Source organism: Sycon ciliatum, chromosome 1 (assembly GCF_964019385.1).
Source record: "Sycon ciliatum chromosome 1, ocSycCili1.1, whole genome shotgun sequence".
NCBI lineage: Eukaryota > Metazoa > Porifera > Calcarea > Leucosolenida > Sycettidae > Sycon > Sycon ciliatum.
In genome coordinates, this window is record NC_088643.1 from 43,433,759 (window position 1) to 43,461,630 (window position 27,872).

Here is a 27,872-nt window from a genome sequence, read left to right on the forward strand (position 1 = left end):
AATCGTTTTCTGCACTCAGCAGAATGTTCTGAACAATATCATTTTCTATAATATTCAAAAGAAAGGGAAACAGACGCATCAGTTGACTTTGGCTGCATGACACATTGAGATACAATAAAGACGAGACTATCGAGCGGCTTGTGGTTGCATCTCCTCTCAAAGACCCAGGAGAGACCAACACAACAAGTTACATTGAGTAGGTCGATGGAAAACTCAGCACCTTGAGGTTTTGGTTGAGATTAGAGGAGCTAGGAGATGATAGTGGCAGTATCATCGTCAGTCTCACCAGCATCTGCAGTGCTATCAGAAGACTCTTCAAGCTTGCTAATAGAGCTGCCCTGGCGCTCAAACCTTGCCCTGGCACCATTGTATGCCTTGCCAGGCCGGCGATGCCTAAATGGAAAACAAGATGATATTCAGGACATCATTTACATGTATACATCAGAGGTTGCATCCTATTCATCTCGCTGAGAGCTTTCTAAAGCACCAATGTTCATGGAAATCGTCCAAATGAAACCCGAAGGTATTCGCTAAGAAGGCAAAACAATAGTAAATTTGGCAAATAACTTAAAGGGTTTGTCAAACCATGGTGTTAGCCTATCAGCATGCATTCAACAGGGCTGACACAGTGCATTTAGTGCTGGAAAGGTTGTAAATGCACTACTCATAGGACAATTTCCTTTCCTTTTTCCACACACTCTTCTTCCTCATGATGATCATAACTATGGGTGAAACGATTATACCGAATACTCGAAATAGAAATCGTTACAAGCTAACGACTCGATTATTCGAAATGTTTTGATAACTCGATTATGCACACAGTATACACGATTGTACTTCAGAAGTACACGTATGATTGGAGACCACGGGTATCACCCCGATGTGTGAGGAAAAATCTCTTGTCCATAGGATCAATTTAAAATTTCTAAATGTTCGCATTTTTTCAGCTTCTAATGACTGCTTTTTATGTCGGTGGAAGAAATAAACGAAAAATAACCGATTACGGATCGATAAAGGTTTAGGTTATTCCGTAGTGAAAACGTGTAATCGTTTCCCCCCAATCATAACCTCTATCCTGCTTGGCTAGAGCAAGCACTTTGCCTGTACATTGTATTTGCCAGCACTTCTTTGCCTGTATTTGCCAGCGTGAGCAGAGTGTGGAATCTGTATAATCAGGACAGTGAACATACAGCTACTTGTAATTCAACACTACATCCTGCTTGATTGGCCAGGAGGATCATGTGAAGTCACAATGAAGTTCTCACTTGCGAAAGTCAGAATTACTGCGATGCTGTCAGTACGATCAGCTTGTCCTCTACATGCATGGCTGATTTGAAATGAAAACCTGTTTTTTTCCGGACTAAACCAGCGAAACCATAGCCTTTATAATTTTTGTACAGGCATAATTGATTCCATTATACAAATACACCACTCTCCAGGTTCCCGTTTTTCATAATCATCTGCATTAAATTTTGCTTGCAATATCACATAAATCCTTGTCCGTCATAGGCCTTACTTTCTAAAGAGGAGGTAGGACACTGCCAGAATCAAGAGAAGGAGAACTCCAGCGCCTATGCACACTCCAACAATTATCGTTGTCTTCGACTCTGTGTTCAACAAAACGAGAGAAAGAGAGAGAGAGAGAGAGAGAGAGAGAGAGAGAGAGAGAGAGAGAGAGAGAGAGAGAGAGAGAGAGAGAGACACACACACACACACACACACACACACACACACACACAGACGGAGGGGGGGGGGGAGGGGAGACAGAGAGACTTGCTGAGGTCACCATTGTGTCGATACTGAAAAGTAATGACGGGGATCATCTAGCAGCTTTTGTTGTTATGTGTGGTGGTGATTGTCTTGATTTGTCTTCCTCAAGCAAAATATCTGCACTGTACTATTGCTCGTAAGCCATGATGTGTGCATACCGTTACAAGATAAACAATTCCTCAAGTCTTGGCTGGAAGGTAAAAAAAGCATTCTGACTGTGTTGGAATCTAAACCCAATTAGGAAACATACTACCCAGCTTCACAACATGAGTGAAGCAATAGGATGCTCTGTCTTTGACCACTTTTTGTTGGCTCTAAGATAATCATACTCATCTCCTCCACAACAGGAGTTGCATTCGACGAATTGATCCTTGCCGGTGATGGTGCGATTCACATCATTACGGATGCACAAAGATCCCTCTAACTGATTCCAATGCGATCCATCAAATCAATTCAAACAGAAATTCATGATTTCCTTTGCTATGACTCACGTGCAACAGCCTTTGCCTGAGAATCCGGCGGTGGCTCTTTTTCGGTGCTGGGCTGAGTTGAAGCAGTTGACTCTGTAATATTGACATCTGCAACATATGAAGATCCGGCACGTTTTGCAACGACATTTTCTGCTGGATAAACAAGGGTGCTGGATTATCAAATCCTGCCCTCCAACCCGGCCCACCTATTAACATACATGTTTGTGTTGTACGTCAAAACGTAGGGATTTTCTATGTCAATCGAAGTACTTTGTGGAATGCATGTCTATAACATACACTTGAGAATATCCTATGCACTTTCATAAGATATTCCCAAGTGTATGTTACATGTGTTGTGTATGTTACAATGCTCCCTGACGGTATGCGAAGTACAACTGCTGGATTAGAAAGTCGAATTATGTACAGTTTGAGTGATTTGTTGCAGAAAATCGCTGCTGGAGGCGGAATTTAAGAGCCGGATTTAGGCCTTGACGGATTATGCTAATATTTTCGTGAAATTATGCTTTTCTGAAAAAATTGCAGAATTATGCTATTTTTATGGTAAAAGTTATCATTATTATGCCGCATTATGCTCACATATGCTGCTAATGCATAATGGTTCTGGGCAAAATAACAGGTGAATTTTTTTGTAGAGGTACCGGTACTGTCGTAGCAAAAGTTCAATGGGGTCAACGCACCGTCCGACCTAGCTACGACCATCACTGATTGTACATTTTTTGTAGTGGACTGGACATGTTATCAAGGGAGTCGTAAACCTACAACTTCCTAGTGCATCTACCGGTACATGTACTTGTACTTGTAGAACATGTACAACTGTATGGAATTTGATGCGAACAGGCGGATTACAATTTTATGCGATTCGTATGCAATTTGCCTCGAATTATGCGATTACTCGATTTTGGTAGGAATTATGCGAAAAATTATGCTAGCATAATCTGTCAAGGCCTAGCCGGATTTAAGCATGAACTGAAAAAATCCGTTTTGCCAGAAAGTGTGCTGGTTTGCAAGGGTGCTGGATAAACAAGTGCCGGATTAGAGAGGGACGACTGTAGTATTACACATTTGAATTGATATCTAGTAACAACATACAGCAGAGGGTTTCCAATGTTCACAGATACATGTACCGGATTGGACAGAGCATTCAACAGAAGAGGGACCTGTGTGTTTGGTTGTGACTCAGAATCTCACGCAGAAGGGATCCTCATATTACGGTAAAACAATAATAGCAAAACGGGAAAACATGATTTTCTGTCCTTGACCACTTTATAATAATGTTGGAGGGGTGCCTGTGGCATATGCTACATTTCACAATAGATTGCAAGCATGTGGCATAATCATCTTGGTGGTGGTCACTACTGGCATGGCTAAGATAACGGGACGTAAGGTTCACAGGTACAATGGCATGGACTAACTAGGTCATTGTCTATTCACTGCAAGATCTGGTGAAAATGGCGCGGAATAATGAGGTCTTAGTTCTCATTCATGGCAGTAGTAATATGAGGATGATCCGTGTTGGTTGGGTTCCATCTAACAATACATCAAAAATATAATCTTTTCACTCACAAAGCAACTGTTCAGTACATGGGGTAGTGGTCTACCAGAGCAATCACACTCAACTACCACGAGGAAAAGCGAAGACCACGATGGCACGTTCAACGGAGTTGTGCAGAACAAGAGCAAACGCATGAAAATATTTGCGAGTGAAAAATACGTTTTTTGCACTCTTTCGCTACGCTCAGCCGTGAAAAAACAAAACATTTCAGGCCGAAATTCATGATTCTGTGTGCTATGACTCACGTGCAGCAGTCTTAGCTTGAGACCCTGGTGGGGGCCTTGTTTCGGTGTTGGACTCAGGTTACGTTTGGTTGGTCACATTTCCAAATGGGAATCACTTGGAATCACTCGGAATCATTCTCGCCCGTTTGGTTGGTCAAAAAAGTGCGTTAGGTTGGTCACATTCCACATGATTCCAGAATGGGAATCGCTGAGAATGATTCTTTTTGGAGAATGATCATTCCACCTCTCATTCCGGAATCAAAAATGATAATGGCTGCCACGAGCCAAACAATGTAGCAACAGGTTCAAGTGCCTCAAATCATGCACTCAGAAGTACCTTGACTCTCTCAAGGAAACTAGAGTCGGGTAAAAGAAAATACAGCTGCCGTTCCACAACGACATCATGGAATTGTTATGTCAAGTGATTCCTAATTGATTCTGGCGCGTTAGTTTGATCAGGTGATTCTTGCCGATTCCCATTCCAGAATGGTTGTCATTTACATTCTGAAAATGCCCAACCAAACGCAACCTCAGTTGACGCAGTTGACTCAGTAGTTTTGCTTTCGGCCAGGGAACATTCCGTCACAAAATAGATGCAGAGAAAAAACGTGACCCGTCAATTCTTTCTAAAACTGGATAGCTGGTATCACAGTACATAACAACACATAAATCATAAAATCATTTCACGCAGAAATTCATGATTCTGTGTGCTATGACTCACGCGCAACAGTCTTAGCTTGAGAACCTGGTGGTGGCCTTGTTTCGGTGATGGCCTCAGTTGATGCAGTTGACTCAGTAGTTTTGCTTTCTGGAATATTTTATCACAAAATGGATGCAGAGAAAAAAGGTGAGCCCGGGGGAGGGGGGGGGGGGGTGATCAAATCGATTCTTTCTGAAACTGGATAGCTGGAATCACAGTGTGTAATGACACATATAATTATCATAAAATCATTTCAGGCAGAAATTCATGATTCCGTGTGCTATGACTCACGTGCAACAGTCTTTGCTTGAGAAGCTGGTGGTGGCTTTGTTTTGGTGTTGGACTCAGTTGACGCAGTTAACTCAGTAGTTTTGCTTTCTGGAACATTCCGTCACAAAGTAGATGCAGAGAAAATAACGTGAACCGTCAAATAATTTCTTTTTAAAACTAGATAGCCGGTAACACAGTATGTGGCAACACAGTATGTGGCAACACATAAATCCTAAAATCAACCCGCGCAGAAATTCATGCGACCCTTTGGTATGACTCACGTGGAGCAGTCTTTGGTTGAGGATCAGGCGTTGACTTTGTTTCGGTGATGGACTCAGTTGCGTTGCTATCTGGCACATCCCAACCAGAACCTTCTGCGGCAGGGACATTGGTATGCTTCGGGTGGGGACGGGTCAATTTTGGACAGAGTGGACCTTAGGAAGACAAAAAGTGACGCAACAGATGAAAAGATGAATGAACGAAACAAGTACTGCAATTATTGACTACTATGTAGTGGTACTGATACTAGGGTATGAATGTAGAAGCAAAGGCCCTTCAAGGGTTTAGATGTGCCTCAGGGAATGTACTTATTTATTTATTTTATTTTATTCCAAGCAATAAATGGCTGGGGTAGCCAATGACCACTTTGCGTGGCGATTGCAGGGTTTTTATAGCCAATAACGGCTACTTGCGGGCCATGGGTTACGTATACTTCATAAACTAGCACTAGATGAGTGTACATAAAGCCAAAGAGGCATGCACCTAGCCCGATAATTTCATGAACCCTCGTGTGCAGTGATGGCAATGAAAAGACAGCCTTGTGAAAAACAGTCAGTGCTGTGTGTATGCTGCTCGTGAACACTATAACATGTTTCCGTGTGTGCTCTGTGCTCTGTATTGAATTGTGGGTGATTAAACGTTAAGGTAAAGTTAGCCCACAGTCAATACTAACTACATGTACAGCGGCAAGAGGGGTGTCCACTGCAATGCGGACTGTACTCACCATCTGTGGTGTTTCGACAGTCACAGGCGTATCCTTGCCAGTCAAGAGTGCTGCGGCACATGTAATCTTCGAGACATGGGCTGGATGCACACGCATCCACACGGTCTTCGTATCAAGAGGTGATTTGCGAACATGAGAAGCAACGGTACACACACATGCACACACAAATACACATACACATGCACACACACACACACACATGCAAACACATGAACGTTGGATGACATTTTAGGGAAAGAAATTTACCCGGCAGAATGTAAATAAATATTTGTTCGCATCAATGAATAGACAACTGCTTGGGTCGCATATGCATGGCACACCAATGCATGATAATACCAATGCATGCATGCATTGATAAATGAAGTTGATGATGTGCAACGTACCAATGCATGCTCTGGACTGTACGGGTAGGTACTTGAACTGCGTACTAGAACAGTGGTAGCCATTGCCTAGATCACGGAACGCACACTCGGCCGTCAGGGCACCACTGCTACAGTTAGCATGGCAGAACTTGCTGTTGCACTCCACGCAAGATTTCTGATCGTCGAACAGTTGAATTTCATATCTCGAGCAGTCTTGCAGTGGAACAAATGTGACATACTGTCAGCAAGTAAACACACATCAAAGAAGGATAATAATGAAATGAAAAACCCTTGCATAGTACAGTACATGAACAACCTTCTAATAGTCTAACGGAGTATGATCTTGATAGCTGACCGAACGTAGTCAGAAAGCCATCATTGGAAGTGTCTAAACCAGCCTCTATCGAGGCGAACCGAACCTTAGGATGTGCATAATGCCATCATATTATAGGCTATTTCACTCCCTTGTCATGACATGAGATCACTCTCTTCTCTGTTTGGCTCTCGTTTCACCTCTCTTGCATGTTAATGAGTCTTGTCGAGTACAGAGCACACATAACTATCAACCGCTCACAGTCACGTTGCGAGGACAAAAACCCTTTTCACTCTCATGTCCAGATTACAAATACATTTCATGTGGCATTAAAAAAAGAACAGGATACACCAGTACAGTAGTACGTGTTCCTTATAGGGATCTACTTGTAGTGGAGAGCTGGCGGGTACTGTACAGTGCAGTAGACATTTGGCTAAGTCATGAACTAATACTGCTGTAGAGAGATGCCGTAATGCGCAGTGTAGAGCTATAAAGAGAAGAGACAGTAGAAAGTATCTATGGAACCATACAGCTAGTGCATAGTGGGTATGTACACACACATGCACACAGACACACACACACACACACACGTACGCACACACACACACACACACACACACACACACACACACACACAAGATAACATTACACAATTTGACCCGTCGTACTAGCTATCTTTCTTTCCGTTTCCTGTCTCTTTCCCTTTTGTCTCTCTCTCTCTCTCTCTCTCTCTCTCTCTCTCTCTCTTTCTCTCTCTCTCTCTCTCTCTCTCTCTCTCTCTCTCTCTCTCTCTCTCTCTTTTTCGCCATCTTAATTTTTTCACTTTCATATACATTTTTGAGTTGTAAATGGACACCATTTTTGGTCACTGGACAGTGGACACCCCCTCAGAATCTTGTCTACCATTCCCTCTAAAGATGATAACAAGCGAACAACATACCGACTTGACAGGAAAGCAGGTACCAGCTAGGAAGCACTGGTATGCTGATCCATGTGTGAAGTGCCACCGAATCTCTGCACATGAGTTAGCCCAAATACATGTATACAGAATATGATAATCAGCACACGGGCAGAACTGTTAGAATTTCGCCTGTCAAGGCATCAACACGTTTCATGTTACTACATACAGCAAAACTTGGTTTAAGCAACCTCCCCACGGTGCAAGCAAAAGCGGTCGTTAAAGCCAGGTGGTCTTTAGAACCAGGTCCCACAGCGTCTGTGTAGAACTGTCGGTGCATGGAAAGACGGTCGTTAAGAGCAGGTGGTCGCTAAACAAAGAGGTCGCTTACACTAGGTTTTACTGTGCACGGGATCAGTTTACAAATGTGGTCCCTGCATACAAGTGGTCTTCTTGTCCAGGGTCATTGGACTGAAAATAGCATCCCTTGGTCCCGGTTGCAGTAGTCTTCTTGGACAGGTGGTCGCCGTCACATGAACAGAGTGGTCGCCTTGACAGGTTTCGCTGTACTGTGACATACTGGATTCATTGCCACACACCTACACAGCACATATCTGCATGCATAACGATTATGGACTTACTCAGACACTGTTTGTTGACAGGCCAGTACTCTCCGCTTGCAGGACATCGCGTACAATCGGTTGCTAGTGGGCCTGTGCATTCTGCACATGACTCGTGGCACTCTGACATATACGCAGTGGGTTAGAATTAAAGAGTCCACGTTACACCAAGGAAAAACATTATAATTATAATTAAGCATAATTATTACCTTCAACCTGAGGATCACCGGCATATAAAACTAAGCACAGCTGAGACTTGTACATGTTCCATTATCAAGAGGTCGAATACAGTAGAAAAATGTGAAGTTCACACAGCGAGGGTGAGACGATAATTCTCGTAACTAGTGCCCAACAGAAGAAGGGGGGGGGGGGGAAGGGACTGCGTTAGCTGCATCTGTGTTAAGAGTAAAGTTCACACATCTGCGTTACCACCGGCCATGTACATGTAATTGTGTTGAGAAACACAACCAGCTTTACGAAGTTTCTCCCGCGCCGCTAGGCTGGTGTACTGTAAAACCGGAAAGTCTAACGAGTCACAAAGTCGTTTTAACGACCAATTCTTTTTCGTTATTTGAAAATACGTTATCGCTAGATGCCTGTGTAAAGATGCGCTTACAGATGAGTGGCCAGGTAGCCATCGTTAAACTTTCTGCACGCTATCATGCCAAAATTACAAAAACGTTTACTTTTTGGTCGTTAGACTTTCCGGTTTTACAGTAATCAGGCCATGCAGGCCTGGTGGTATACTGTAATCAGGCCTGGTGGTATACTGAAGTATGTTGGGATAACAAAAGTACCTCAGATACGAATGCGCTTTCTGTTAAAGGGGAAGTTAAGGCAAAAATTAAAATTTCACCAGTTGTAGTCTTCGGGGTGCTGAGTCGAATGGTCTTGGTCCGAGAAAGCTGAGACGCTCCCTTCCTACTTGAATCCCAATCCAACTCGCGCACTTCCACCGAAACTGGGTGACTGCGCCCTACAAGATGGGGATTTGTATGCAAAATTGCACTAAAAGCGCCATTTCGTTCTTAAAAGAGCACGGATGACCACGATTGGCCCATATGTTGTAGTCTTTTGGACGCTGAGTCGACTGGTTTTGGTCCGAAAAGGCTGCGATGCAGCGTTCGCCCCTAATTCCCAATCGAACATGGTTGAACAAGCGGTCACGTGCTCCTGCGTACACCAGTCACCTGGTCACCGTGCCTGCAGGGTACAACTTACAGCCTGTTTTGACCTTTTTTGGGTGCAGTCCTGTCACTCGAGTTGAACCTTGGTGTGAAAGTTGTCGCCTGCTGGCGTGGTGACCAGGTGATTTTGGCACCCAGGAGCACGTGACCACTTCTTCAACCATGTTCGATTGGGAATTAGGGGCGAACGCTGCATCGCAGCCTTTTCGGACCAAAACCAGTCGAACCAGCGTCCAAAAGACTAAAACATATGGGCCAATCGCGGTCATCCGTGCTTTTACAAGAACGAAATGGCGCTTTTAGTGACATTTTGCATACAAATCCCCATCTCGTAGGGCGCAGTCACCCAGTTTCGGTGGAAGTGCGCGAGTTCGATTGGGATTCAAGTAGGAAGGGAGCGTCTCAGCTTTCTCGGACCAAGACCATTCGACTCAGCACCCCGAAGACTACAACTGGTGAAATTTTGATTTTTGCCTTAACTTCCCCTTTAAGGTTACCCAGGGGGGTATGTCTTAGTAGAGTTTTCCTTTTTGAGCTCAGATATCATCGTGTCTCTTCTCTACATGGCAGCTTTGCTTAGTGTTTCTTCTATTTCTATCCTGATGTTCTTCCCGTTTCTTCACCTGAGATATTTCTCCAAGAACCAGTAAAAAGGAACGCAAACATGGAACACACTACTCAGTGAATACGAGTATACGTAGCGGACAGGCAAATATTCACGAGTGGATATCTGGTGAATACCGTAGAATCCCGCGGATAAGCCCATGGGCTTATCTGTTTCACAAGGACATTTCGGTGGGCTTATACGAGAACATGGGCTTATACGCGGACATGGGCTTATACGCTGACACCAACATTGTGCTATTGAAAAGTACCAAGGAAGTGAGAAGTACGTTGCTGAAAGCCACTGTGCAAACAAAAACAACCGATGATTGTGTTGAAATGTACAAAAAACACTACATGTACTAGCTACATGTACATGGTACGACCAAGAGTCCATAATTTATGGATTCTTGGTACGACTTAGGCCCATGGGCTTGTATGACGAAGCCTTGTGATGTTCGAACTAACTTTCCCTGGGCTTATGCGCGGGCATGGGCTTATACGCGGGTGGGCTTATCCGCGGGATTCTACGGTATGTAGGGAAGCATTAGTGGCAATATGTATATCAACATGTTCCAAACACACTATCCTACAATCTCCGATCCAGATTGACTTCGTGGTAAAGTCTATCCTCCTCTTCCAATCACCAATATAGCCTCTGTTGAACATCAAAACAAATGGGTATGCAGTTTCATAGTATTCTAGAACTTCTACATAGTCCCAGAAAACAAAATTTGAGCATGCCCCACTCTGAGCAGGACATAGACACAATCACATCGATCTCTGTTGACTCACTTTCGCAATGACGGATTCTGTAAAAACGCCTGTCGGGAAGCTGCGCGTTCACACCCGGGTACCGACATTGATTGGGAAACAGCTTGTGAAGGACACAGTCGCCCATACTGGAGCTGTTGGTGCATGTCGGACATCCATCCAGGCAATGTTGACAGCCATGAGCAAATTCCTGGTCAAAGCAATCGACAGTGAGCACAATCAGTGTGCATAGTCAACCGGTAACCTTAGTGTAGAGTATAATTATATCCGAAAATTCATGATCTAGGAATGTTGCCTGATGATCGTAGTAATACGTGAAACTCAGAGTTGTGACAAAGCTTCTAATCTCTCTCTTGAGATCTAGGAATAGTAGGATTTGTGTCATCACACGCAGCTGATCCACACGTAGATCTACGTGCACGCCAACTGGTGCCATGCCAGTGCTAGTACTAGTGATCATGGTGATTATTATGACTGCATGCTGTTTATACAAAGACCTTGGCTCTCCATCTGAGTTCATTACTGTATGCTGTCGTGTCGTGTGTTTGAGGCCGGCCACGGCGAGTGGTAAATAACTATCTAGGACTTAGGTATGGTGCAAAGACGAGTAAGTCGTAAAAACTAAAGTCTTTCGAACATAGACTCACAGAATCATACCCAGACTATACTAACGCCTGTGGACGAACATTTCCACCGACAAACTACTACTTTCTTGTTATCTACGCTCTCGGTCTACACCATTTTACTACATGACATTGTACTAGTATACAACAAAAGTCATGTACTCGTAGATGTACCTCTAGAGAAGTAACGGGTACTATATGTCTGCATAACTTATAATGCATGATCCAAAAATGGCAAAATGCACCAGGTCCGACACGTTTAACACCATGATTGATGATGTTATAATGTTTCCATTCGCCCATGATTCGGATAGGAAAGCGGGGTGCTATCCGTACCTGCACCAACCACATTCGATAATGTCAACAGTCATTGCTGCTCACCTTCTCAAAGAACCCTGGTGGGCAAACTGGTGGGGTGTGCGGGTCATGAGCACAGCTGACACTGCATCCCTTGCTAGCACGTACCTGATACCTCGTGGCACCTCCTGAGTTTGAGCAGTGTGAAACACAGGAGCACCAATGCCAATGGTTACGATTGTGCTTAGAACTACTCGTACTACTCGTACCGCGGCCATCATGATTATCGTAGATCTACTCGCACATGCACAATCAATGTGTTCAGTCCATTTGCGGATTGGTCACCCCTCTATAATATACCGCAGTGTTGTGGGAATAACTTGTATGAGAAGCTGGGCCATGCAGGGCCAAACTTTGTTTTCAAACTCAAAGCCATTCGTGCCATGATTTTACTGTTATGTCAGCCTCCGCAACGAACGCAGTACACGTTTGCAATGCCATTACGTTCTTCTGACAGAACCTGAGTCTTCAAGTGTTGCCTTATCCACATGATCTATTCAAAAAAATGATAATTATGCACTTTCGCGTCCAGGTCAGCCGTGGTGAGACACAAGTTGACAACCCACACTATTCGCTTATGCCGGTCAGAGAAGGGTCAATACAACAAAATGAAAAGATATGACAAGATCTTGATCTGTTTTTAAAACAGATCAAGATCGTGCAAAAATGGAAACAAGGAAAACGGCGGGGCGCAAGTTATTGGTTAGAGGCTACCAACTAACCATAATACTTATTTTGAACAGTCAGACGTGCATACGGTAGCACCAGAGTGACAAGGAGTACTGAGACATTCCACGGCAAGGAAGTGAGCTTGAGCACTGCTCCATAGTACTAACCAACGGCCTTCCAACGTTTTTTGGTGGACTCTAACGCATAACTTGTGCCCCACTGTTTTCCTTGTTTCCATTTTAATATTTTCCTTGGCTCACCATCCGAGTACTTCTCTAGATCTGTAATGAACAATAATTATACTCACCATCTTCAATGTAGACATGTTCTAAGTTCGATCTTTCATTACAGCCAGCACTGATCACGTCCGCAACTGTACAACGGTCATGTGTGCTGATGTAAACGAATAGCAGAAGACTGATATGTCTGGCAGAGGAAGGCATTGCTCCTCCGTGCTGTAATGCGTTCGCTGTTAACCTATATGGCAGATTTCAGAGAAACGCAGCATCTGAATAAGACGATCATAGTGAGCCAACTGTATTCGTGCACAATCAACGACAATCTGGTTGCGGGCAATAACCTCCATTTCAACAAACAAAAGATGAGGACAGTGCCTGTCATTCAGAGGTACCATTGGACGGCTTGTGATGTTACTTTCTCTTCAAGTGTCACCAATACGCAATCGCTACACCGAATATCATGATATATCCAGATATCGAGACCAGATACATGCAACTGCTACGCCAGGCAGCCTTGCTGAGCCATCGATCGCGTGTGAGTGTTTTTATTCTCTTAAAAAGACATTTTCCGCCAAACATTATGTCAATTGAGTCCACCAAATCTAGGAGCTATTAATTTACTTAGTTATAATACATGTGGTAGTTTGGAGGCGGTGAAAAACAGTTTCGCAACCAGTACCTTCGTATGCAAGGACGCAAATCCACACAACTAAGTAGACACATCCTTCTATCAAACGTTTTCTTTCCCTTCTCTTCAGGATAGTGCAGGGAATGTTAGAAATTTGGAAAACACATAACTATTATAGAGAAAGAAAGAAAAACGTCAACACTTCAACATAGAAGTGGAAGGTCTAACATCTTGCTGTGGTAGAAGCTCTGAATATTCGTAAACTAGATCCAGAACTATGTGTACAGAAGGAGAATGTGTTATCGTTGCAGTTGTTTGGTGTCACACCTCGTGAAAGTGTGACAAGTGTTTCCTGATGTGTTCAGCGTGTTTGTCTACAACTTGCAGCTCTTGTTTTTGAGTTTTTAACACTTTAATCATTTTACCGCCTATGTTGAAGTGTTGACTTTTTCTTTCTTTATCTATATAGTGATGTGTTTTCCAAATTTCCAACATTCCCTGTACTATCCTGAAGAAAAGGGAAAGAAAACGTTTGATAGAAGGAAGTGTCTACTTAGTTATATACATGTATAGCTATTACATGTATTAATTTATTATACTTATAACTAAAAGTCGGCGTGGAGACAAGAAACCTGATATCGACGAACGTAAAGTGAGCGCACTCATACCACGAGAACAATGGAACAATATGCTACAAAAGGAATAGAATACGGAGCTTGCGTTGTCTGTCACTCCGAGTTTCACGCCTATGGCGATCATCAGACAGCAATGATTACAAAAACTCAATGAATGTTCTTGATATAGGGTGGTAAGGTGCCAGTGGAATCAGAGAATTTAAGCGCAAATAAGGTCAAGCGGTGATTCTATGCATGTACTTGCAAGATTAGCGCCAGACATCCTCTTTCTTTCGAGGACCACACCCAACTTTCCGTGTGTGGAACAATATGCTATTATTTGAACGTCCTACCTGTAACTATTATCTTTTTCAAAGTGCGCAGACTCCAATGCAGCCATAGCTGTTGCCTATTGTCCCGTAGTATAATGCATGTACATGACTGACTGGTAAGTTGTAGTTGTAGTGGGTTGTGTGAGTGCTGTTGAGTGGCACTAATGGAGTAATGCTACATGACTGTACGACTTTGTGATATGTTTGGCCTCACCTCTGCACTGTTTCACACACAATCCTGATCACATCAGTTGCTTTTTAGTTTAATCCAAGCAGTAAATGGCTGGGGTAGCCAATGACCACTTTGCGTGGCGATTGCAGGTTTTGTTTATAACCAATCACAATGTTTGAAGTGATGTAAGTGTAAGTTCATCATTTTCTCACCATACTGATGTTTTCGTGCCATAGTGGTAATCTTCTCGCTGGATGTACTTGGATGTACAAGTAGTCTGAGTACGTTCACGTACATGTACATGTATATTAGGTTCACCTCACTGTCTCTAGAAAATAGTTATCGGGTCAATCTAGAAACCCTATCCATGCAGATACATGCCATTGTACTGGTGTCTACTGTGACGGATGTATACTGCGATGGTAATCAGTGTAAGGAGGGACATCTATAAAGCACCCGTATCCCCTACAACAGCAGTGCAGTGGTCAGGCACATCTGAGGGGCAGGATATGACGACTATGCTTACTGATCGAACGACCGTCGCTACACGTATCGCACTATAAGGAGATCTACAGCATGGCGGACCAATCTCGCTGACTAAGTCTTGTCCAGGTATATTTTAACTGAGTTCAATAGATGTACAGTACTAGCATTACTAGCATTACATGTGCTGGTGTAGTCTGCTCTTCAGGCTGGTATTATTTGTTCTTCTAAGCAGTCACAAACGGTGAGAGGTCAGGGTTACACAATTTCGTCTGGACCACGTGTCCGCAACAGGTCGTTAAGGATGACGGATTAATACAATGATATGCACATTATATAATTGGTGGAAGGAGGCATTTTGGCTCCACAGGGAACACTGCAATGAAATGGCACTTCAGTTCTTCAAGAAAGCAGCACCAATTGCAGATTTCTATCTCCAACCAGATTGGATCGAATCTTGGAAAACGAAGAAAGGATTTGCTATGGTTTCAGACGCATACAACTCAGACATAGCTAACAGACAAGCACACTGACTGAATTCGAGCTAGGAGAAACTAACGTGAACAGTTACAAGTGACCCTATATGTAGGGGGTTACTTACAGCACAGCCTGGAAGCAGCCTATCCGTGTAGATGAAGATCAGCCAGTTGGACCCACGACAACTCTGTGGCTCTGGAGACGAATCACTTGGTCACTAGTCAAGTATCTTAGTATGTAAGGCAGTGAAGAATATTTTGTAGATTACCAATACTCCCTTATGCACTGGCGATAACCAATATTCCTTATGCACTTGCAATAAGCAATGAAAGTCTGTCTCTTGAAACAGGACAATTCCGAAATAATATCACCAATGCATCAGTTGACTTGTGGTCTGTTGATCTCTGAGGAGCAGCTGATTTAGCAGTGCATGCTGTAGTCAACTAACTTTCATGACAAGCTAACAATCATGCATGCACTGTAGAGCATTGTGCAATGCGTTCTATGACAACAATGCATTTGAACCATGCGTAAAGACAGGTGCGTCCTCTTTTAGTGTGCCTTGTGGATAGGGGGTTTCACAATTTTATGATACAATCTGCCTCACTACTGCCAAACCACATGGGACCAGCTCCAACATCACCTGTGGCCAATGTAGACTCATATCAAAACCGGCAAGTCATTGCAGATATTCACATGCATGTGCACACACGGTGATTCTGCGAGGTGCCAGCAAGGTGGTATTGGCTTCATGTCACCGACACACTTGCATGCATTACCGTCTGTCCCGCACCATGCAGTCATGCACACATAAATACAGGTACCCTGCAGCTTGTAGCTCTTGAACTTCGAGCTCATCATCAACAATAGTTGTTCAGCCACACACATCCTCCTATCGTCGGGCGGGCGGCACCACTACAGGCTGTACTTGTGCCAACAAATCACAGAAGCCTGTATCCGGCGCATTGTGTAAATGGCGTCCGGACCAACCTCCCGACCCAAGACAGGTAGCGGCTGCTGTCATCTAGTTTGCTGCCAGTGGTATCACTGGTCCGCGCCCTCTCCGCGGCTTCGAATTTCCAATGATTACTTCCACATGTACTTGAAGTTGAAGTACAATGTAGAATCGTGATTGGCTTTCTGAGTTGCCTTTGGCCGGAACTGAACGTTCATACACATAATATTCTATAGCTACGGGATTGTTCACTGATGCAGGGTGTAGTGCAGGGTGTAGTGCAGGGTGCAACTTGGGATCTACTTTAATAACGCTACCTCACCGGGAAAGGGCAAACGGGACATCATGAGAAGGGCAATGAAGAGCAATGGGAAAGTGGGTGCTACAGAGTAGCCGTATTGGTGAATCTGGAGGCACTCAACTGCCCATTGTCATGGGTCTCAGCACTAGCATGTCACGAGAACTGGATTTCATTAAGCATACACCACTAGACTATACTAGCCTAATGTATTTTCTAGTTCTGGACTTTGGCCTGCCAAACACACGAAACCCGCTGCCTGCTGCAAACATGGCAGACGTACGCACAAAGGGCCAACAAGCCCCCAAACGACAGAGGAGACAAGACTGCAGTTATCACGGTGTGAAGCTTGTACATGAACGCTTGTGCATTACATTGTCATCATCACAATGTGTCTGTAAGTATGTAACATTGATTGTTCATACACAGGAGAGATAGTGAAAATGCTACCATTACCATACAAGTAGACTAACGATACGAAATGGTGATTGTTGGACAAACGAGAAGGTAGTAGAGGCTGCTTTCTGTATTTTTAAAACACGTTTCTTTGCTTGACCATGTAGTGTAGTTGATAGTCAATTTTTAATGCTAGAACTATGTGTGAACGAACTGAATAGGAGAGGTTGTTAAAAGTCATGTGACTATGGCAACCTTATCATCTGCCATTTCTTTGTAGTGAACTGATGCTGGCTGAGCCTCTCCCGACACGCTGCACTGGCTGCGACGGAGAAAGCGACCCAAGGGGTGATTCCCTTGCTCGCTCTTGTCTTGCTGCCGCCTATACCTGTGAAAACAATGAGCATTGAGCAACCACAATTCTGTATATCACACTCGACAAGACCCTGACCATCAACCATCATGCAGTCATCCGTGATTTGAGATATTGATCTCTTTGAAAGGTTTCAGTTTGATATTTTGTTTTTACATGCACATACTTGTTAATTCTCCTGTTTAGCCGCATTATGTACATGTTTTTTTTGTTTGCTTGTACATGTTTACTTTACATGTACGTGTACATGTACGTGTACAATTAATGTATAGAATGATGGCAGCAACACCTTGTGCACTCAATCCTCGCAAGACTAATGTCGTAATGAGGTGAGGTTTCTGTTGCACTGAAAGCAATCCCGGCTCCTCTCACAATCTGCCAGCATCTGTAGTACAGATTCCCTAGGTGGCTTGTGCAGCTTCACTCACCCTGGGGTTAATAGCAGACACCAGTTGCTTTGACTTTTACATCTACACTGTAACTTGTTTCATAACCACACGGTTATGGAAATCATGTCATCATTACGTTACCATGGTTTCTGCGTCGAAGTGAATACGATTGCAGAGAGGCTGAGCCATTACGGACTTGCGGCTGTAGCAAAGTGGTATAATAATATTATGTTCCTGCTTGTTCTGTATTCAGGTTACTATTTGTGTTGGCCAAATTAGGTGAAGCAAATCCATGTTCAGTTCAGACATGTTTGAATTACTTTGAAGTATTATACATGTAGCTTGATAACTTGATTTATATAGCATTTAAAGGCAGCTAAAATGTAGCTGTTTCGGCCTGTATCTTGGCATGCAGTATTCCATGGTACATATGTACAAGTTCATAATAGTTCACGATCTACATACCTGTGCACCAAGAAAACCAGTAGTATCAAACACACCAGGAGGCAGGCACAGCCAACGCTCGTCCCAATTAGCTGCTCTGTATCTAGGCCTGTAGAATATCGTCACGGAACACGAAACACATACCAAGCGCAGATTTTATACCAAGCGCAGATGTTATACATGTGCTGACGTCGTTAGCCTGTAGATGTGCAATGATCAGTTTGAGCGCTCTGGCAAGGCAACTCCATTCTAGGGTGTTCTTTACACTTGCGAACACTTCCATCGTTTGCATTGCATTGCAGGCTCACAGCTTCACGGAATAGAAAGGTAGATTTTCTATTCAGTGCACCTAAGAGCTTGTGCTAGTGTGCGTAAGATAGAGCTGCTCTCTATGCGATGTACATGTATATTTATTTGTTACGAAAGCCAAATGCATGTTTGTATCCTCCAGAAGGGGAAAAAGTAATCATAAAGCCATTATAAGATCAGATCAATGCCCTTGTAATATGAACCATAAAATGATCTATTCTAAAATATTAGAGTATACGGCAAAGAAACGGTGCTCACCCTTTGTTGCCTTGGCAGCCAGTGGTATGTTAGCAGTGGTTAGTGTTGTCGTACTCGTAGTCTGCAGGAAAAGAGCAATGTATATACATGTACATGGCACTCATTATAGACTGATATTGATACGTATATCCATTATCACTTACAAAGTCATGCAAGGTAGTAAAACTGTAGTTATCATCAGTTCAGCCACATAGCTTCACAATACCATGTGTAATTGTTAAGTGGCGTTGTGCTTATGCCGTACAGTACCTGCATAACTGCACATTAATTCTTTCCAACAACGTGTGTCAGAATCTCTCAATGGTCAGTACCTCTGTCTGCCTTTCTCTTTATAGCTATCTATCTATCTATCTATCTATCTATCTATCACGCTCCTCGGCTTTCGCCTTGTTGAGCACTCTCAGTAGGCTGCTCTAGTGCTGCTGCATCGCGCAATGCCCGCTACATTTTGTAGTTTGAGCACTCTGGCGCTAGAGCGACGAGCTACCTTAATGTCTGTGGTGCCTCCTTTGCACCATGGCTGGTAGCTCGGCCTATTTAGCTCGTAGCTGTACTGATGAGGCCTTTATGGCCGAAACAGCTTGCTGTCTACAGCATTGGGTATCTATCTATCTCTATACCTCTCCCTATTTATAACGTTATTATCTACACAAGAGAGAGAGAGAGAGAGAGAGAGAGAGAGAGAGAGAGAGAGAGAGAGAGAGAGAGAGAGAGAGAGATAGAGAGAGAGAGAGAGATAGAGAGAGAGAGAGAGAGAGAGAGAGAGAGAGAGAGAGAGAGAGAGAGAGAGAGAGAGAGAGAGAGAGACAGACAGACAGACAGACAGACAGAGAGAAGGGAAGCTGTGTTGTGTTGCTGTGTTGCTCCGAGTTTCACGTAGTCACGATCATCAGGCACGGAAGGTCCTCGCAATGGTGATGGTTGTGTGCAGGAGGGTCTAGTCGGTTAAAGAGCGCAGTTTAAAATGGTGGAGGTGACTCAACATTTTCTTCAATGGCCGAGAGCTCTGTCGCACCCTGTGATAGGACCCTGTAATAATGTTATTATTCATCTATTAAATCTGTATCTGTATCCTTTTGGCAATCATGATAATACCGTGCATCTAGGAAGGATCACTCACGGTTGATGTGGAAATGTCTTGGATGGAGCTAGAATTGACAGCTGAACTTAGCATTTCAGGACCAGGGCGAGTCAAGCTAGGACATAGAGGACCTATAAAAAAGATTTCACAATGTACATGTAGATCTTTTGGTATTGCTGTAATATGCACCGACAATGCTACATAAATGGTAGTGGGACAAAGCAAAGGAAAAGGATTTTCCTAATTTTTGTCTGATAACAAGGCATTGTTTGATTTACGAAGAGGAAAGTGAAGAAGAACCCGCCACACCAGCTGAAAACGCAAATTATTGATCCTTGGAAGAGATATGTTTGAACAAAGTAGATCTAGAAGCGTTATTACCACAACATATTTTTCAGACCAGAAAGAGAAAAGGTTTACTTTGTCTCTTATACGTTTGCCTACTGCTTAGCAGTGTTCGTCAAGCTCACCGTCTGTGCTGTTTTCGCAATCGCAGGCATATCCTTCCCAGTCCAGTGTGCTGCGACACATGTAGTCGTCTGGGCATGGGCTGGATGCGCAGGCATCATGACGATCTGTACGCAAGTCATGATCGGACAAGACTCTACATAATCATAAAAGCAATAGTGACAAGTCTGAGAAAGACATGTAGGCAGGCGTCCATTTGCCGCCGTGTGTTTCAACACCACTTCTCAACTAAACGTCCGTCCGCCTAGACTCTAGGTCTGCACTGTATAACATGCCTGCTGGCACCATGACAATCTGTATCTCTATAGGCTGTAATGAAGATATTGCATATCCAGGGCCATACAATAAGTGCTTGACAATGATGTAGGATCTGCAAAAGGTACTCTATCTTTACAGTTCAGAAGTGTCAATCAAAATCACAGGTGTGCAACCACCCCAACACACAAACTATTTTCAGCGCAGATTGAGTATTTTGCTCCTGCTATTGTAGCACTCTCATATGGGGTAGTGCCTTTGCTGTTTGCGCCATGCAGAGCTCACTGACTTGTCAGTTTGAGCACTCTGGCAGGGTACGTTCGGGCCTGGTTTAAATCTGGCTAGGGAAAATCTATTTTTCATTGCTATCAGGTTCGGCCTCATTTTCTCTGTGCTGCGCTGACGAGTCCACAAAGGACGAAACAGTTCTGTCCGCAGGTTGAGTATTATTAGTTTTTAAACATGTATGCACACTATGCTCACATACACACATGTACATGCACATACACACTTGCATGCACTTGCAAAGGCAACATACTGTGCCATAATCTGAAGCGCACACACTCCGGTGAGCCTAGAGCTCTCAACATCACCAATATTGGCAATGACACTTTGATCGCGGCTGAACTTACGAGCGATTTATCTCAAGAACCGTTGATCGCAGCGCGTCGCGGATGGGTTCTACGGCACGCTGAGCGTTTTCTCTTCGAGGTAGATATTTGGATCGTTGAATTTGAGCTAGCTTTGACCGAGTGACGGCCTGTTGAAGTCTCACAGTCGAGTGTGTAGAATTCTACACATTCAAGTATGGGCGGCTCTCAAAGGGTTAAAGCAGTTCTGTGGGGTGGATTACCCTCGCACCCTGGCTACTGTTTACAAATTCACACCTTCCACTTACCAATCTATACTTTCCGCGCTAATAGATCCCTCATCTAAGTGACCATCCACACAACTATCATGGCAATATTTCTGTGCTGAATCAATATCCACTAGCTATCACCTAACTATGCTGTATATTGGCCAAGTCCCACTGCATACGTTGTTGTTGTTGTTGTTGTTTTCTTTATTTGAATTCGCTAAAACCAAACGGACAGAACTGTCCAGTGACAAGGGAGCGAATGATGAGCGTCATAATCACTATGCATCAAAACATCTCAGGACAAAATGAGACAGACTATAATTATTAAAGGAGGGTCTGCACAACACTTGTACATAAAGGGGAGTACGAGAACAAAGGCGCGGCAGAAGTCGAAGCAAGAAAACGTCATAAGTCGCCTGATGATTGCATTGTGCAAGAAACTCTGAGTTGCGACAAATAACCTCCGTTGTGCCTTTTGTGTGTAAGTACTCCACGTCATTGTGTTGAGGGGGGAATAGTACTCCACGTCATTGTGTTGACGGGGGAATAGTACTCCACGTCATTGTGTTGACGGGGGAATAGTACTCCACGTCATTGTGTTGAGGGGGGGGGGGGGGAATAGTACTCCGCGTCATTGTGTTGACGCCTCTCCACTGGCAAAAGGAAGTTTTCCTCTTTGAAGTGTCAATCTTGTACCATAATATTGTTGGCACATGTAAAATTGTATTCATATTCATAATGATCACGGGGGAATTTGAAAGGTGTGCGAAATGCCTTCACAGTATCCTCGCCTGACCATCACTGTTGAGATCGTTATGATCAAATCACCCGCACCGAGGAATTACCAATGTCTACAACACTGCGGAGTCGTGTTGCTGGTGAAGTGAATATGGTCGACCAGGACTCAGAGTTTGAACTAAGCTAATGCCACATAAGTGAAATATCTGCAGGTAATATTAGACATTGATTCTAACTTCGATCAAGCAAAGATAAGTATACTGTTATCCATTTCCTTATCAAGCCAATCCAATTGTCTTGACAGGTGCAGCTTGCACCCCTCACCAGACCCTGTCGGTCCCTGACAATATTAAGGTACAGGTACACGAACGCAGTGGCTCTCTGACATTCTGCCCCCCCCCTCCATTTGAAGCACTTACCCACGCATGCTCTGGAGTTGACTGCCAGATACCTGAATCTCTTTCCTCGGCAATGAAATCCATTACCCAAGTCTCTGAAAGCGCACCCTGGCGTCACCGTGCCGTACGTACAGTTGGCATCACAGTATCGATTCGTGCACTCCAGACACATTCTGTGATCGTCAAACAGCTGAATCTGGTATGGCGAGCAATCCTCAAGAGGAGAGAACTCGAAAGCCTGCAGGATAAATGCGCATACAAGTTAAGAATGTGTGTAAAGACAATGAGATGACACTACTCGAAGAAACTGAGTGAACCACATGACGGATCTGATGAGAGAGAGAGAAAGAGAGAGAGAGAGAGAGAGAGAGAGAGAGAGAGAGAGAGAGAGAGAGAGAGAGAAAAGAGAGAGAGAGAGAGAGAGAGAGAGATAGAGATAGAGAGAGAGAGAGTGAGGGGGTAGAGAGACAGAGACAGAGGGACAGAGAGAGAGAGGGACAGAGAGAGAGAGAGGGACAGAGAGCACGCTGTGTAGCGACTCTGAATTTTACGTTAGGATTTGTAGTTTTGCTTGATGATCGAAACTTTTTTAAGTGAAACTCGGAGTTGCAACACAGTTTCCTCTCTCTGCATCTCTTCTATTATTCATCTCTCTCTCTCTCTCTCTCTCTCTCTCTCTCTCTCTCTCTCTCTCTCTCTCTCTCTCTCTCTCTCTCTCTCTCTCTCTCTCTCTCTCTCTCTCTCTCTCTCTCTCTCTCTCTCTCTCTCTCTCTCTACAACTCTTCGGGTAGTGGAGCAACCTAATTGATTACGTACCAGCATGTTACTTTCACATGATGCTGTAATTCTGAAGCCAGCATGCATATCCGATACACACCCTAGTGCTATGGTTAATTAAGGCTGTCAAGAAAGATGGTTAGTGAACATGCATGCATGCGTAGTTCCTAGCCATACCGGGTGGTCCATGTGACAGTGATCCTGCGCAAAGCACTGGTATCTGCGACCATGAACGAAATGCCACTGGATTTCTAAAAGAGTGGAATGCAAACACAGGCGATCAGCAAGGTTGGTAGCAATTTATTTATCCTCAAATTCGAATGGCGCGTCATTGCGAAATCACTCCCTTTACATAGTTGTGTTAGATGCCTTCTGCAATACTCCCTTTTCCCTGAACTGAAACATAATTACTGGTATGGGGATGAAAGACCTAAAGGCAAAAACAAATGTGTTCCAGACTGTATACGGCATTTCTGCACAACTAAAGACCCCACGATCCCATGAGTGACACACAAACACACGCACTGGCACGCACACACATGTACACACATCAACACACACCCACACACACGCACACATACACACATAATTATACAAACACGCTCACACACACACACACACATACGCTCATACACGCACGCACACACATGTACACACTTCAACACACACACACATATACATGTACACACTAACACACACACACATACTTCGAAGTACATAACTGAATTGTAGACAAGTGACTTACTGAGACATCGCTTATTTATGGGCCAATACTGGCCGTTGGAAGGACATTGCGTACAATCAGTTTCATATGGACCAGAGCACTCTGTGCACGATTCGTGACATTCTGTAAAAATACATTTAAGATATACATGTATAGCACGGCGCAGTTCATGTCATGATTATAACGATATTCGTAAACACTAACAGAATTTGGTTAGATTTGCTATTACACAGTACGGGATCAGACAGTGTTGTCTGTCTTCTCGTGTCTGGTACGTCATAGTCATAGTGTGGTTTCAGGGAGAGATCGTGTTGACACAAGTCCACACTCTGCATCCTACTGTCTACATGTAGATCCATCAATCCTTGGAAAGCACATTGCTAGTGTAACATTTGTTTGTTAATAACTTAAAATCAAGTAGCGTTTGTTAATAACTTTTTTAACATTTTACTTGTAGGCATTACGACATAAAAAAACCCGTGGCCGTCCGCCATTGCGGTGGATAGATACGATTCGGCACGACCTGAAGGCAGCGGATCTCTCCGTGGAGAGTGCTCTCCAAGCTGCAGGAGATAGACTAACTTGGCTTGACACTGTTGACAGATGCGTCGACTCTGCTCCTGTCTAACAGGTTCGGGGAAGATGCGAGCTGTGTTTATTATTATTATTGTAGGCATTGCTAGGCCAGCATTACATATGTACCGTACAGAAGTGTTTAATTAAACCATTGCACTTTTATGGCTCTACGTTTTATGTTATCTTCTCTTAACATGAATTATTAGGAATAAAGAATTGGAATTTGGCAGTCGCGGCGGTTCACCAGTACACGAGGAAGCAAGCATACACACATCACATGCTCCATACATTATGATTGATATGCTTACTTTCACATTGTCTGATTTTGTAAAATCGCTTGTTTGGTACCAGGTGGCCAAAGGGACCGTGCTTGCACGTGTAGCGACATTCGTTGGGAAACAGATTGTGAAGAATACAGTCGTGGGCATCATCTGCGCACCCTGGACAACCACCGGTGCAATTCTGACATCCATGAGTGAATTCCTGCAGAATAGGAGTAAAATGAGGTCAGTTTAAGACTTTTACTTTTAAATAGCAAAGGGAAATATCTGTCCTGATTGTTTAAATGTAGTAAGTACGGTGTAAGTAAAGTTCACACATCCGCGTTACAACCGGCTATACAATAGTACTGATAATCACAATCAGCTTAGGAAGTTTCGCCTGTGCCAGGCTACCACAATGCCTGTGATACCAGGGTGGCAGATGCAGGCAGTGCCTAACGACGAGGGTGAGGTGGGAAGTTTCACAACCAATTCACGACAAGGGGGCGAACCTCGTTAGTTGCATCCATGTTACCCTCACTCCGAGTTGTGAGATGTACTATCCTTTATAAATAATTTTTCGGCTCATTCTAGTTCTTCCCTACCTCATACAAGTAGCTATTGCTCCTCTCAACTGTCCTTCCCCAGGTGACTCTCTTTATACGAGGCCATTCAGTTAGCATTTCGAGAGACATTGAAATCACACATGTCAAGTCACGTCAAATCGGATCAATCAAATCAATCGGCATTGTACAAGGACGAAGTGACCAGGTGAGAATGGGAGCACACAACGTTCGCGGTCGCGTGTGTCACCTTTACTTTTTAGTCTATTTGCTAGAGAACTCACTCTTTCGTAGTACCCAGCTGGACATAGGTTTGGGGTGTGTGGATCACGGGCACATTCGGTTTGACAGTGTCCAGCAGCACGGATGTGGTATCTGACAGCTCCACCTGGATAGGATAGGCCCATGACGCAGCCATTATGGAAAGAGGAAGGAAGTTACTAGTACCTTGATCCATCGCTGGTACTGAGAGAGGGAACACGGTCTAAGTCAAAAGTAAGTGGCTTATGGTAGCCTCTCTCGTATCAGTACATATCATGGCACGCTCCGGGGTTGGTTCTAATTCGTGTCTTAACTTTTGAGTTCACAACAAACGGTGCACAGAATTGAGTACACATGTACTTGAACATCAAAAATACACATAGGCAGTGCGCCTTAACTTCATGATGTAAAATAATTCTTAGTTTTAAAGCCCTTACTAAGAGTTTTGTAGAGTTTGAACATACCTGTACAATTGCACATGTACTAGTACACTGCTGACTAAATATGAACTACTAGTATAGTGAAGTAGGCCAGCTGTTACGTTACCATGGTTCATGCACTGGCTTTAGTATACTGCATTGGCCTTCTCAGAGGCGTGCATATAGGCACTGATACCGGAGGGCTAGAACCTATAAGCTGCCTCTAATAGCAATCATACATGCCTGGCAATGTGCTACCTAAGCCAAGACGATACTAGTAGTAGTATGCTCTCAGTCTTACCACTTGCAATATAGGCATGTTCTAAATCCTCGCCGGCTTTGCAGCCTGGACTGATGACATCATCGGTAAGAACTCCAATCGACAGCAGCAAAGCCGTCAGTAAGTAGCCTAAAATTCGGTAAGCGGTCACTCGAATCATTATCTCACTCCGTTGAAACGTCAGTCTGTGAGGAAGATAGCGAGCAAGAGAAGGTGCCTTGTATTGGCTGGTGAACGAGGTCGTCACTACACGTACATGACACAGTTCCAAACTCAACCATGTCAGTATCAATACACTTATTATGGAGTCGAATGGAGGTTGGCTAGTAATAGGAAATACGCACACTGAGAATGAGATGCTGCGACTTTCGGTGGTAATTGTAGAAGAAGGTGGCTACCCCAAACGTTGGCGATCGCGCTTCCTGCCGACTGATTGACACTTGACGGACTCATGACTGCCGTCTGTAGCACCCGAGACCCGGCATTCTTCTCGTGTGCTCCAGACGGCAGTTGTCAGTCAGTGAAGACAGTGCCAATTAGTCGGCAGGAAGCGCGAGCTCCAACGTTTAGATTAGCCACCGTCTTCTATTAGTATAGGGATTAGGAAATACATGTTTGCAGCATCCATCAGTTGCTTCATTTCGTGTTCCATAATAATTATCATAATAGCAGACCTCATTCTTGACCAAAGGCATATCTGAGAGAAAACACGCCAAGCTTCAAGATCAAAACAAAAACTCGTCTTCCAATGCTACTTTGAAGGCTCTTCGTAAGGAAGATTGTTACTGACCATTATCAGCACAAGGACGCTGTTCACAATGTAGATTTACCTGATTTCGGCTCGGTAGTTCTGCAATCCCGAAACAAACTGTCCGAAGGACTACTAGATACTGTCCGTAGTACCTTTCTTTCCCCGAGGCTATAAACTACCCCATGTGCTTTAAAGTCGTCTTTTCTAGGCCAGAGTATATTGTAGTCTATTTCACTTTCAATGACAATGAACTCGTGTTGTATACCTAGACTTTCGCTGGTGATGGACTTTCGATGGTTGACAGCGGACAGCGAATCTCCGTCACACTGCGTGGTTCATGCTGCAGGTAAAGGAAGCGTTCCAGACTCGTGTTCATGGTCTTTCCCCGCAAGTAACAGTCAACCCATTTGCAAACTCCGCTGGTGGATGCTACTAGAGTTTGTATGAGCCATGCTGTCACTTCCTACGTCTGTGCGATGTGTTGGCCCACAATGCATCCTACTGTGTCCGATATTTGGTCCAACTCACTATGCAAGGCGATGTCTGACAGATGGTGACGATCTTCTCATGATAATAATTTACACCGACTCTCCATCCCCCGTATCCATCCGAACAGAGTAAATAGTCAGGTTTTGAAAGAGTGCGCAGTTCACACCGACGGAGGCCATACTCGGGGCAG

General features: G+C 44.0%; 2 protein-coding genes across 6 annotated transcripts; both read right to left on the bottom strand.

Moving 5' to 3' along the window:
- On the bottom strand, positions 1-15,756 carry LOC135827445 (uncharacterized). 4 transcript variants are annotated; one of them, XM_065339945.1, is made up of 16 exons: positions 15,486-15,755; positions 12,724-12,893; positions 11,772-11,875; positions 10,789-10,957; positions 8,225-8,326; positions 7,626-7,699; positions 6,394-6,610; positions 6,011-6,115; positions 5,289-5,441; positions 5,029-5,115; positions 4,759-4,845; positions 4,581-4,601; positions 4,059-4,115; positions 2,262-2,348; positions 1,517-1,607; positions 1-393 (listed from the first exon to the last, which is right to left on the bottom strand). In XM_065339945.1, exons 2-16 carry the CDS (start codon positions 12,857-12,859, stop codon positions 249-251), a joined length of 1,635 nt encoding a protein of 544 aa, XP_065196017.1. In that variant the 5' UTR covers positions 12,860-12,893; positions 15,486-15,755; the 3' UTR covers positions 1-248. The 4 variants fall into 4 exon arrangements, with proteins under 4 accessions (XP_065196017.1, XP_065196028.1, XP_065196019.1 ...); XM_065339956.1 differs by lacking the exon at positions 5,029-5,115 and having other exon boundaries at positions 15,486-15,756; XM_065339947.1 differs by lacking the exons at positions 4,059-4,115; positions 4,581-4,601 and having other exon boundaries at positions 15,486-15,753.
- Positions 15,757-16,941: 1,185 nt separating this feature from the next.
- Positions 16,942-27,428, bottom strand: LOC135807005 (proprotein convertase subtilisin/kexin type 5-like). Of its 2 annotated transcripts, none has more exons than XM_065321105.1 (12): positions 27,273-27,428; positions 26,464-26,627; positions 25,767-25,870; positions 24,968-25,142; positions 24,105-24,206; positions 23,537-23,610; positions 22,604-22,820; positions 20,335-20,439; positions 19,904-19,995; positions 18,784-18,844; positions 18,238-18,325; positions 16,942-17,398 (listed from the first exon to the last, which is right to left on the bottom strand). In XM_065321105.1, exons 2-12 carry the CDS (start codon positions 26,600-26,602, stop codon positions 17,248-17,250), a joined length of 1,308 nt encoding a protein of 435 aa, XP_065177177.1. In that variant the 5' UTR covers positions 26,603-26,627; positions 27,273-27,428; the 3' UTR covers positions 16,942-17,247. The 2 variants fall into 2 exon arrangements, with proteins under 2 accessions (XP_065177177.1, XP_065177178.1); XM_065321106.1 differs by having other exon boundaries at positions 26,464-26,688.
- Between the last annotated feature and the right edge of the window lie 444 nt (positions 27,429-27,872).